Raw genomic sequence first — 13,454 nt, 5'->3', positions numbered from 1 at the left:
GCTGGACATTGCAGATTCAGCCGCTAATAGCCTACTAATAATAAGACTCGTATCACCAGTCCTGTTGTAACCGAATGCTGATGGTATTTAGCATCTCTTACAATGTACTACTAATAAAAAATATTGTTTGTTTAAAGGGGCAATTGACCAGCCTGACATTGTCATTCTCATAATTCTAGTCAGAATATGAGTCTGAAAACTCTCCGTTGGGCTGTGACTACGGGGCGTGTTTCAACAGAACTCGTAAAACAAATGCCTCTTCGCTCAATTGGATAGACCTACAACCAATCAGAGCAACGTAATATGTTGTTTGTTGAAAACGAATTCAACCCAAGGGCTCTTTCGTGACATTGTTGATTACGTTCCTGTTGATCATCTGTCCATCATCGTATAAAGCCCGCCCTGGCAATTTCAATGGTCCGTCCCGATTCTGGTTTTCTGTAGTTGTCCCCAATACGAGACCCTTCAGACCCAACTTCCCGAACATTTTTTTTTGTGGGTGGGGAGAAGTTGGGCTGGCAGCCAGGCTAGCCATTGATTGGGTTTTTAGGCTATTTCACACTGTTCCTTAAGGTCTCCGAATAGGGTATGTAACATTGGTTGGGTTGAAAATGGCCCGGTTGCTGTTCTATGCCCACTGACAAATCCTCTGAAATGTTCCCGGGAAAAAACACTAGCTTTTCTCCTTTTATGGTATGCTCATTAATATTTAGATAAGCTGCACGCTGATTGGTTGGTTTTCAACGAGTGAAGCTGAGGAGCAAAAACGCAACACGGCCAACAGCAGCACTCGCTGAAACACCGAAGTTGGAAACTTGAAATAAAAACGCGCAAATAAATCTATTGTGTCTACGCAACACTGTTTTCAACAGATTGACTATATATCATTTGAAATGATAACATTACTTGTTTCCATTTCTGTTGTTGAAACAAACTGGATTGACTTGGGTGGGTAGAACGTTAGGCTACAGCTTAGCAACCAAACCATATCCTGATTCTACTCGGCTTCAGTTAGCTAGCTAGCTCTAAATAACATGCTGAAAAATAACATGACCAAGATCTGGACAAACATGCATTGTGAATTGTAGATTTACATTACACAGGTTATTTATTTGAATGAAACACAGTCAGGAACATGAATCAAAGTTAGCCCCATTTCCAATAAACGAGGCTAAATTAGCTCTCACTGGAGCGGTTCGCAACCGAATGTGAAGCGGCTGGGATGCGAATCAGCACCTCCAAATCTGAGGCCATGGTTATCGACTGGAAAAGGGTGGAGTGCCATCTCCGGGTCGGGGAGGAGATCCTGAACCAAGTGGAGGAGTTCAAGTATCTCGGGGTCTTGTTCACGAGTGAGGGAAGAATGGAGCGCGAGGTCGAAAGGCGGATCGGTGCGGCGTCCGCAGTGATGCGGGCTCTGCATCGGTCCGTCGTGGTGAAGAAGGAGCTGAGTCGAAAGGCGAAGCTCTCTATTTACCAGTCGATCTACGTTCCTACCCTCACCTATGGTCACGAACTATGGGTAGTGACCGAAAGAACGAGATCGCGAATACAAGCGGCCAAAATGAGCTTTCTCCGCAGGGTGTCCGGGTTCTCCCTTAGAGATAGGGTGAGAAGCTCGGTCATCCGGGAGAGGCTCAGAGTAGAACCGCTGCTCCTCCGCGTCGAGAGGAGCCAGCTGAGGTGGCTCGGGCATCTGATTAGGATGCCTCCTGGACGCCTCCCTGGTGAGGTGTTCGAGGGACACGTCCCACTGGGAAGAGGCCCCGGGGAAGACCCAGGACACGCTGGAGGGACTATGTCACTCGGCTGGCCTGGGAACGCCTCGGGGTCCCCCAGGAAGAGGTGGTGGAAGTGGCCGGGGAGAGGGAAGCCTGGGCCTCCCTGCTTAGGTCATTGCCCCCGCAACCCGATCCCCGGAGAGCGGCAGATGACGATGACGACGAGGCTAAATTATCACACATTCTACCTATGCTCTTGCATTAGCAAGAGACTTGTTTAACGCTACATGCTTACAGTCTAGGTGTTACTAGTGACAGTTACTAGTAATGTTAACGTATCCTGTATCAAGCACCTGCCTTTCTCCAGTTCTTTCAAATAGATTATCTAAACAGGCGTTAGCAATAAGCCAGACTGCTGTTCTTTTTCTGGCTATTTTTTGGAAACTTCCCTTCTAATGCCGACTACAGCTAGTCTAGCTAGAGTCATTTGATGTGTGTTGAAAATTATTTAGCATTCTACCTGGTATGCTATATACAGGAAACGTTAGCATTGCTAATAACTGTTAGCACAACATCATACTGTCCTTATAGCTTGCGGTTGCAATGAACATACGGTTGGAACAGCACCTCTTTCCAGGTTCAGCTTCCTAGCAAATCCTGCTTGCAATTGTCCAAGGTTGTCAAAACTGTCTTGGGTGAAATGTTCAGAGCAAATGAATGATTGAGTGTCGAACTTCGCCGGGATCTTCTCATAAGACAACAGCAGCCATGCCTGTTGAATGTTTGGCTCCTTGGGAAGACTGTGAGTGTTAGCCTTCCCTGTACAGCCTGGAACACAGCATGTACGACCTTGGTCCATTTTCAATATCCTTGTTATAATTCAAAATGTTATTTTTTGTTATTCCTTATAAGTAGCCTACACAGAGCAGCGCGCAGCTAAACTAGTATTGGAGATAGACGCTACCTCGGGCTGGTCTGGATGTAAATTCTGGGGCGTGACAAAGATACAGACCAGAGCCAAAAAAGGCGGTCCCCGGTCCTACGTCAGACCGGTAGCTTTGTTGAAAAGCTAGTGTTTTACAGACAAATGTTTTCTTTTTGAGATTTGAATAGGAAAGAGGTGTCAATGGACTTTGATATTCACGGTATGTTCATTTTACCCACCGAACTGTTAATCAACTATGACAAGGTAAAATCGGTTTTGCAGTCAATTGCCCCTTTAACATGCAAATAATCAGAGCGCGCTTATCACTGCCTGAACTTGCAGCATGCGAACTTACGTAGAAGCTGAGTGGGGAACGGTGCAACAGAAAAAGATTTTGTCGTCTTGGCCGGGAAAAGATAATGTCATTCGATTTGGATCTTGTAATAGGGATATTCATTTTTCAACCCAGTGCGTTAGCATGAGCAAAGTAGGGCTCGGCCAACTTACATTTTCAAGGTGGTAGCCTACATCATATTCAACTATGAAAAATAAACCGTTGTTGGCAGAGTTTGCATTCAACATTTTTCTAGTCTCCTGGTACTTTGTAAATGTACTTTAGTGAAATGCTGCCATACCACAGATTTCTTTGCCATTTTGACTAATAACACTGACAAAGTAAGTTATGGCAGAGTTTGTAGTTCTGCAGCCAATTGTGCTCGTGCCGTGTGCAAAATACCAAAACAAAGCGCAGATTAAGGAAAGGGGAAATAGTAACACCTTTACTTTAAATTACATATATTTTAGAGTTGCTTTATTTGTCTTAAATAATATAATCTACAATTTCTGTAGAACATTTCGTTAATTCAGCAATGATGACAAGCGGGAATCAGATCTCACACTGTCATACGACAGCTTGACTAAAAAAATCTTAGTCGACCAACAGCATATCGACCAGAAAATCGACTAGTCGACTGAGTGGGGACAGCACTACACAATATATTCATATTGACACGTTTGACAAGAGTACATCCAGGCGTTTTCTAAAAGGGCCTTTTGGAGACTCCAAAATTACCTGTTGTAACCAAGGTCAAATACTTAAAAAGGTATTTTTCATAGTTGTTATCTTTCATGAAAGGTGGTACTTAGAACTATCATATATTACAGCTAAATCCCTCATTCGTATTGCTGAAACACAAAAACTGAAGCATGAACACATTGGAGTGCTTTATCTGATTCAGAAGGATTGACGCACAAAGAACACGGCTTGTGTCATGTTGGGTATTAGCACTTGCAGCATTTCTTTAGTTACAAGGCTAACAAGCTCATTGTTAGCCGGGGGAGGGGGGGGGGGCAGGACGCGCAGACCTAGTTGGCTTTAGAAGGCTGTCACCAGGACATGGAAGCTCCTACTGGGTCAAACAAGGTGTCAATCGAAAGGTTGGAGTGTAGCAGCCATCTTGACACTCTCCAATTGTAAATATTCAAATCCCATCTCTTTCAATGAGTGATAGTGCGTGAGAGAGTGCAAAAATTGAATTGGCGCGTGCAGAATGTACACATCCTGGCTATGTGTGGATAAAATTAAATTGTTTTGGACGAACTACTCGACATGGTTAGACAGTTTGGACTTTAGGGAATGTAACCAGTCTTTGTTTGTTGGGATCTTTTGCACACCTGGACCATGCTGAACCTTTTAGGGTGAGTAGAGTCGTTTGCTTTTGCTTTGTTTAGATATTAGTCACCGGACAAAGACGCTGACTGAACTTTCTGTTATAATTTGATCTTGAAATGGATTAAAGCAATGCAAGCACGAAAATCGTGTAGCTGTCTAAAAATATATTTTTTTGTATCGAGTGTGCAGTAACTTGCCTCTTGCCTGCCTATCAGATACACCCATATGATTGGTGTAGCTCGGCTCCAAGGGCATGGGTAATGAGCATCATTACTCATTGCCAGAGTGACTTGCTGAGCAAACTCAAATTGTGCTCTTGTGAGAACTCTGGATTTCCAGAGTAGTTCTTTCCAACAACCCTTGTTGTTCTTTGAATCTTTCATGAAATGTTTACAAAATGCCATGAATGGTTTATTCTCTTAAGCAATTTGTGATTCATTTAATTTTTTTACGAAAATGGTATGTTGCGGAAATGAAAATGAAATGTTTGCCTTCACTGAAAAAAGTTAGATTTGATTACAAATCGGTTTTAGATTTTAGCATGCAACTTATTTCTTCCTAATCTATTGTTTTTTTACAATACATGGTTGCCCCATCATTTGGTGCCACCACACATCATGTGGTGCGACCAGAAATGGCAATAACTGTATTAAAAATAAAATGCAATATGTAATTTCTGAGGCTAAAATATTAATCTCTGATTGAGTAGGCTTGAGGGAATTACATTGTTTAGACATACTTTTCAGTTTTGTGCAATTCACATGAAAAATATGTATGTTAACCACATGTAGGTAGGTGACTGAAGAATTCCAGATAATTTGTTTCTACAGACTTCATATTCCTGAGAACTAGTAAAATAAATGTAAATAGGTTAAGGAAATATGTTCATTTTTTAAAATATTTCACGGACATTTGTGGCCATGATGTTGTGGCCCTCCTCCCGACGGGGTTCGGGAACAGTTTGATTTTCCAGCTACGGCAGCTAGCTGTGTTGCAGTAGTGGTGAAGGAATTGGCTAATGCGAATGCTAGCGATTGGTTATGGCAGATCAGAGTGGCTCTAGGCAGATACTAGTTTTAAACTTCAACAGAGTACTCGCCTACAAGGAAGTCAATGCTTGTCAATGGAGCGAGCCCAGACTCTCTGTAAATGAAATGTAAGAGAGTCTGGTCAGCACCAGGCTAGTTTGATTTGTCATTTGCCTGAGAAAGCAACTTCTGTTGGCCAGCTTCATTGAAAACCATTCAAACAAGTTGACAGCAGTGGGGTTTTTGTAACCACAGCGAGCTACTTGAACGTGATCACAAGTCGGCAAGACCAAATCGTTTGGTACTCTTTTTCTACGGCTCTGTATGAGCTTCCATAAATATGTCAGTGGCGGCTGGTCAATAGAGGGCGCTAGTGCGCCGCCCTCCCAGGTGAAAAGTGTTTTCGATTTTAGTTTTTCATGTAATATATTTTCTAAACAATAACTACTCATTTTAAGCATGACTGTGTTAAAAATACACAATAAAGTGTTGTGTATATATATATATATACTAAAATTCTGTTTCGGGATAAATTTACTTCATGCTCGACATCTGGGGCGCTAGAAAAAGCGCCCATTGAAATGCCTACCAACCTGTTGGCGATAAGTGAATTGCTGACCGCTAACAAGAAACACATATTTAGCCAATCAGCGTCCTCAAAAATGATGCGTAAAGGGCGCTGGAATTGGCGCCCCAAGCAGAGTTAGAGTATATAAGTGATTTTGCGACTGTAGGGCCTACTTAACGTTATTGAAAACGAATGACTCCGGACCGGACTTCAGACGTTCTCATTTCTCAAATTCTATCAGATATCCTCTCCAAAATCCTTTTGAGCGAAAAGGGTAGAGGTAAATCATACACAGAGGTTTCTCCCACGATTGGTAAGCGACAACAGAAAGGCCTGGCTAGCTGGATGCAGTAATGTCGATGCCTTTTTTTGCTTCCCGTGCTTGCTTTTTATAACATTCGGAACAGATACAGCACAGATTATTACAGGAGCTAAGGACATTAAACATTTATCTGAGAAGTGCAGAAAGGCACACATGGAGAATACAATCAAGTTAGCCATGCTAGGCAGAGACAATCGCTATGCAACTGGACGAAGGTCACCGGAAACGAAGGTCACCGGATTGAGGTGAGGAGAAACAACGAAGTGGATAAGAACAGACACGTTCTATCAAAGATAATTGATTGTGTTAAATTCATTTATAAATCCTTAATATTTTGTTTTACAGTAATAGTTGTGTTGTGTTTCCTAATAATACCAGGGAGAGTGGCGCAAGTGCCCAGATGTCTGTGGTTTTCAATATTCTAATGATATTTATAGTCCACAAATGTGGACATTTGCCTAGCACATAGGCCTAATTACTATTTCACAGAGAACTCGTATCATGCAATTTGTGTTCAATTATATTAGGATGGTTACCGAATTGACTGAATATTTCACAGCCCCACCTAGAATAATTTGCACCAGCCGCCACTGCTGTCTGTTTCTCCATCCCTCAACTCACCCACCAATCAACACAAAACACAATTAAAAGTATATCTTACGCATACCTTCAGAGTATTCTAGAAGAGATCCCTCAGTTGTGCCTGTGGGGCTGCAAACAGGGGCCAGAGCTTCATCCCACTTTCTCTTTCTTTCATATCTAGGATAAACAGTAGATTATGGTCAAATTAACACGCAAATTATCCAATCAACACATTAAGATAAAGGAATCACTCAAATAAGGACAAACAAATGAAAACAACTTGCTTAGATGCAAAACAAGCTACCCAGACATATTACAAATGCCAAAAGGGTTACATGACAACACAGACCGTGCCTCCTTTCCAGCGGTGTCTTGGGTGCTACTATGAGAAAAAACGGATGGGACAAAATCTGGATTATCACAGTCCATGGACGGTTCTCCTGAATAGAGAAAAAGAAAAGATTCTTCGCTAATTATATAACCAAAATTGGTTTGCTATTTTACAAACCGGGAGTTCAGCCTTAATAACCACCAACAGCACAAAAACAAGCATCAACGCTCAATACATATAGTCTAACATTAGCTGTTTGAAGACAGATTTCCGTATGATTTTCATCTTGAATCAGAAAAGGTTGCCAAACAAACTATATTTAAGGACATTTGTTAGTGTCCAGGACAGCCTGTGCTTATGATGCTTTCACATGCTATCGGAATTTCCAACTGGGAAGTTACACATGAACGCCCACTTCAAAATTGTGAGAATTTTGATTTTGGGGTCAATTTTGCTGTTGTATGACCTTTGAACATGGCGGACAAGGGGACAGGTGGGGTAGTGGAAGGGATGTCATTATTTTTAACAGTGCACCTACTGTTAGCAGTTGTTTGTATACTTAATTTAATCTGTAACCTATGTACACCATTTGTTGCATCCATTTCCTCCTCTAGAAGGTGCATAATGGACTCAAAAGGATTTTCACAATATAATGATGCAGCCAAATTTCGCGTCCGCCCTTTTTAACATCTCCTACAACAAAAGCACTTGAACATACTAAATCTTAATTTTACAAGTGGGTAATAGGATCTTCCGAGTAGTACGTGAAGGCAGCATCATGTTTTTCTTTCTTCCTTCCTCTACTTCTCTCCTTCTGCAGCTCCTCTCTACAATACTCATCTCTGTCGGCGCCATTCTGTTATCCTGCCTGTGTAATTTTCTAACATAGGCTCCTCATTATCTTTCTACTTAATGTTTACGAACAGAAACGAACCAGACACAAAGTGAGCGCTGCACAGACTCTCGCTGCCTTTAGGACCACCAGGACCCCAATCCGCCCTTTTAATGGCCTGAATCCATAATCTTCTTCTGTTCTTAGCAAATGCATTTGATTTCCTCGGAATATTGAACATTTTCCATCCATCTTTTTGGCGGTTGGTGCAGTTTACTGCACAACAACTCCTTGTCATATCTACTTTTGGCTCAGCTATATGCCTTGCAGAATGCTGCTTTCTGCCCCCTGGTTGCGCGCGTCTTCCTGATAACGTGGCAGAGAAACCTGTCAGAACTCGGGAAACACATTTCAGAAGCCGATGCCATGATAACTATTTTTGTTTACCAATTTCCGGCTGCCTAGTGTGACGTCGGTCTCGAATATCCGGTTAATTTCTTCACACATTTCAAAATAAAAGTCAAGACTCGCGACAAACGGTAGCTACTTATGAGTTAAGCTTTTTGAAAAGAGTTGATGGAAACTGGATTTACGGTTTAAAAGAGCCAGTTCAGCGTTTCTCCCAGTCATTTAGCTACTCCCGCAAAATATGCTACTCCGTGAAGCTAACCTGCTTGCAAGAAGGTTTTATTTAACTAACCGAGTTTGTCCTATTCTAAAAGCGAAACCTTCCATCTGAATGTTTCAGACATGGCGTGTCCTTTTGACGAAGAACTTGCTAAACTCATTCTCCGTAGAAATCTCCGCGGGCAAGGATGTTCAGACCCAATTAGATTCATTATTACCCAATTAATATAATTTTGAGTGTTACTGTTTTTTCTTGCAGATTCATTTGTGAAAAATATTCTCAGTTGTGATGTGTCGTTGGTGAACAATTAGGTATGACTAGGGAGTAAGTGGGCTTGTAATTTCTCGTGGCAGCTCATGTTGCAAAGTAGAGGAAACTACTGTGGATCTAAAGGGCAAAACACACGGTAATTTACTTGCGAAGTGTATCAATGCATTTGGTCTCAACAGTTCCTTTTGTTGTGAACTCAAATCCAGAACCATAGAAAGAGTTGCGACACCTCGATCTCACAGACATGACTTCACGTCGCTCTCCAAAAGACCCACCGGTCTCAACCAGTTTGCATGTTTTTTTGAGCCGGACATACAGCAGCACCAACGAAATTTAAAGCAATTTTCGGTATATTGACACATATCAAATGGTTACTGGTGTGTATCATGTCTGCTACCTTATTTACATTTACATATTACATTACCATAACACTATAGTGCTGCAGTGAGACTCTTGTAGTCTATTCCCTTCCCCCCTACCACAGACACCTGTGGATTAAGGTCTCTGTCTGGGTCATGACCAAGGATGTCTCCATGGCAATACAATCCCCCCCCACCCCCATCCAACGCCTTCGGTAACCTACTGAGGACTAGTGTGCTACTTTACATTTAACTTTCCACTGTTAAAGTAAATGGGATTTGTTAAACGTTCTTTTATTAAGAAGCCCACTATAGGCTACAATTGACTAAGTTGACAAGTTTTATTTATAGTAGCTTGGCCTACTTGATACAATGGCAAGTTAAATCTAGATATCCAGCAACTGCTCAATTTAAGACAAATTACCAGAACAGATACAAGGCAACCAATTGCATTCAATAAAACATTTTACTATATAATATGTCCAGTGAGAGGTTAGTTTGTTTCCCAGCCCATGGTCTTCCACTCCTGTTATTTGTAGTGCCATATCCAGTATTCTAGATGTCTGTTGTTCACAAATCACAGACTAGTCTGTCCGTGTCTCTATTATGATTTATAAGCCTTCAAGAATAATCGGTTACACTTTTGTGAATCCAATTATCATAACAGGCCCCGCCCATGCCACAGCAAGTACCATAGTTTGAAGTTAGTTACAATTAACCAACAAGAGCAACAATTCTCTCAATAAGAGTCATTGTGATCCTGGAGAAAGTATGGTCTTGTGTTAAATGAGTGCCCCCACAATGGATTGGTCAGTCTTCACTAAAGTCCGAGGTAACATCTGTTGATCCAATCAGTATGCATGTCTGTCAAGTCCTTCCTACGATCAACCTACTGAAGTATGGCTCCATCCTGATTTACAGGATTAAGGTCACACTTATGGTTTCTAAAACATATTAGTCTCTCTTGTTTCTCATATTAAACAAAATTGCCCCTTTGCAGCAAAAATCGCCTGATCATAATTCACCCAGTCTGTCAGTTGTTTCTTAAGCAACTACTCAAACATTCTCTGTTCATCCTACAGCTCTTATAACCCTTGACTCAGCTGTATCACTAAAACCCTGACCTCCTGTAAACTGCAACTCTTGGTCACAGGACATCTCATAAACATCAATAAACACAGAAGCCTCAGCATAAACCACTCTTAAACCACATTAATTTGACATACAACATATCCAAGAGAAAAGGTCAATATAATTTCCCCACTCAGCCAGTGATCTTTTGCCTTGCTTTCTCACAGACAATTCAAGACATTCCAACACAAAAATCAGTAGTACAAACCTTTTTTTCCCTTCACTCTTTTACATGTACCCATTGTTTGGCTATTTTCTTTATCTCAACACCAATTGAAGATTTGACTTTTCAAACGGAGGAATGTTTAGTTTAAGGCCAAGCTCTTTCACATCTTTCTCAATGAGAAACCCCTTATCCACCATGAGCCATCACCACTCTTAAGGTAGCCACACTGAAGCAGACCTTTCAGTAAATCTTTGATTTTGCATTGTCTAAATTAGTGCACAGTGCCAGTGACCCAGTCAGTGATTAAGATGTCAGTGATTAAGATGTGAAACACGCATACCAGTGTTTTCCCTATGTTGATTTTGTCGTGGCGTCCCGCCACGGCTAAATTTCTGCCGCCACGGTATCATAAATACGGTTGTACAAGATTTTAGGCCGTCCATCAGCAGTGATTGTTAGAGTGCATGTCGGAGAATAGCAAGGACACACGCTTCACAGCGCAGTTGATATTGCGTGTGTGCGTCCTTGAGAACTGTAAGTCGTATAACTTATGTTTTCAGTTCATTGAAGCCTGTTATTGTATTAGTCTACAGTTATTGCAAATTTAAGTTAACTGGTGATTTTCGTTGTTAGTATTCTTCCTCTGCTAGCATAATTGCATGCCTGTTGATTTCGATAGCGATTGCTGCCCTTGCTCACGTTTGTATTTTAGGTGCATTATTATGCTGAAGTAGTTTTAATTAATAGTGGACAGACCTGCCCCCACTGCTAAAAAAAATCCTAGGGGAAACACTGCATACTGATTACTTTAAGTATAGATAATGCATTGTGCCTGTGATACAATTAGTGGAATTATAAATAGGGCACAGTGCCTGTGATGCCGATTTCTGGGGTTATAGATGGTGCCTGTGATGCAGCTGGTGATGACAGTTCTCGGTGGTTTTGGTACATTTATATCTCAAATCACAATTGAAATTCGGTCATCTCTGAAGTTGTTAAATTGTCTTACCACCACAAACATCTGGACCAGTGGTTCTCAAACTATGGTACGTGTACCACCAGTGCCCCCTTCTAGTGGTACGCGGAGGAATCTCAGAAATATTTAAATACCTTAACCATGATATAATCGAAATTTACATTTATTCATTTAGCAGACGCTTTTAACCAAAGCGACTTCCAAGACAGAGCTTTACAACGTGCATAGGTCACTGATAAGCAGCACGGTGGCTCAGTGGTTAGCACTGTCACCTCACAGCAAGAAGGTCCCTGGTTCAAACCCCAGTCTCTTCCAGGTCCTTTCTGTGTGGAGTTTACATGTTCTCCCCGTGCCTGCGTGGGTTTCCTCCGGGTACTCCGGTTTCCCCCCACCATCTTAAAAGACATGCATCATATGAATGTGAATGGTATCGAATGTTGCTGGTGGTCAGAGGGGCAGTAGGCGCGGATTGGCAGCCACGCTTCCGAAACACCACTGGTTTGACTGTGTCTGAATGATTGCTGGACTCTGTAAAGCGACTGAGTACCTTGAAAAGCGCTCTATAAATAAAATGTATTATTGATAACAAGATAGCCCCAAAAACATTGCGTAGTCAAAACATGAAGCACATATTGTGAACAACCAAAATAAGTGCCAAAGGAAAAACCATAAGAGCATGTAGTTAAGCAAGTTACAATTAAACAACATGAACCACTATAATTGTACCTGTAGAAAAGCAGGCAACAATAAAAACAATATTTCACAGCGAGTACAACAGTTTAAATCAGTTACCACTAACCACATTAGCAACAAGTCTCAAGCAAGAGTCATTGTGATCCTTGAGGAAACTAACATTGGGTCAAGCAAACCTAAGTACCCTTGTACTCCCGGAACAAGTGCGTCTTGAGCCTTTTCTTGAAGGTGGAGGGACAGTCAGTGTCTCTGATGGAGGTGGGGAGTTGATTCCACCACTGGGGGGCCAGAGAGGAGAAAAGCTTGTGATGGGACCAGGCAGTCTTGAGCGGTGGGACCACCAGGTGGTTGTCTGAAGAAGACCGTAGGTGGCGGGTGGGGGTGTAAGGCTGCAGGAGAGACTTGATGTAGTCGGGTGCAGTCCCGTTTACTGCTCGGAAGGTCAGTACCAGGGTCTTGATTCTGATACGGGCCGTGATGGGTAGCCAGTGGCGGGAGAGGAGGAGCGGGGTAACATGGGAGCGTCTGGGTAGATTGTAGACCAGGCAGGCCGCTGCGTTCTGAATCCTCTGAAGAGAGAGGTTGCGCATGCTGGGAGACTGGCGAGCAGCGAGTCTGGTCTGTTTTTTATACTTTTAAATTCAGTCTCGTCACATTGTGACTTTGTTCTGTGCCACTGCTAGCTAGCCCAGCCGACACAACTGGTTGAGTGACCAAACAGTGGCATAACATGTACTGTAATCTTTCACTCGTAAAATATTGCAAAAAGAGCCAGAACCACTATTTAGTATTAAAGTAATGCCACATCTTGACAGCGTCTCGGATTTCTTGCATCATGTTTTTGAAAGTGTTATTTTGATCAATATTGTGAGACTGCATTGCACACTTTGTGGCATTCTAGTCCGGTCGTGTAACATCAAATATTTAACTCTGATTAATGTGCTGCTGCTGCTGTAAAAAAGCTGAACTATTGTGGGTAGTATAAGATCACGCTACATCTTGGTTGTAACTTGGTTGGCTGTTCATTTTAGTACCATGGGTTACCAAAATTAATTGTGTCGGGAAAATGGAGGATATAGATGTAGCCTATGGATTTAGGTTTGTTTTGTAATTGTATACTACTGTTAACAACTATACAGCTATGCTAATTATACTCAGATAATTTAGATTGAGATAGGCCTATGCCTGATGCCTAAACATTTGAAATCACAAACTAGGCAAGCCATAGGCTGTGGTAAATCATCGTTTTC

At 41.9% G+C, this 13,454-nt stretch overlaps 1 protein-coding gene across 1 annotated transcript in view; it reads right to left on the bottom strand.

The window, feature by feature from the left end:
• Window positions 1-13,454, bottom strand: part of LOC146276854 (uncharacterized) — a 52,341-nt gene that overhangs the window by 2,302 nt on the left and 36,585 nt on the right. Inside the window, exons 5-6 of the mRNA XM_084701114.1 lie at window positions 7,168-7,258; window positions 6,904-6,995 (exon numbers count right to left, since the gene is read on the bottom strand). Coding sequence (XP_084557240.1) covers window positions 6,904-6,995; window positions 7,168-7,258 — 183 coding nt within the window. The remainder of the gene's footprint in view (window positions 1-6,903; window positions 6,996-7,167; window positions 7,259-13,454) is intronic.

The sequence above is a fragment of the Hypomesus nipponensis genome, chromosome 7 (genome assembly GCF_054491055.1).
Source record: "Hypomesus nipponensis isolate SF chromosome 7, ASM5449105v1, whole genome shotgun sequence".
NCBI classification, from domain to species: Eukaryota; Metazoa; Chordata; class Actinopteri; order Osmeriformes; family Osmeridae; genus Hypomesus; species Hypomesus nipponensis.
The sequence above is the reverse complement of the archived record's forward strand: the minus strand, read 5'-3'. Positions and strand labels throughout refer to the sequence as shown.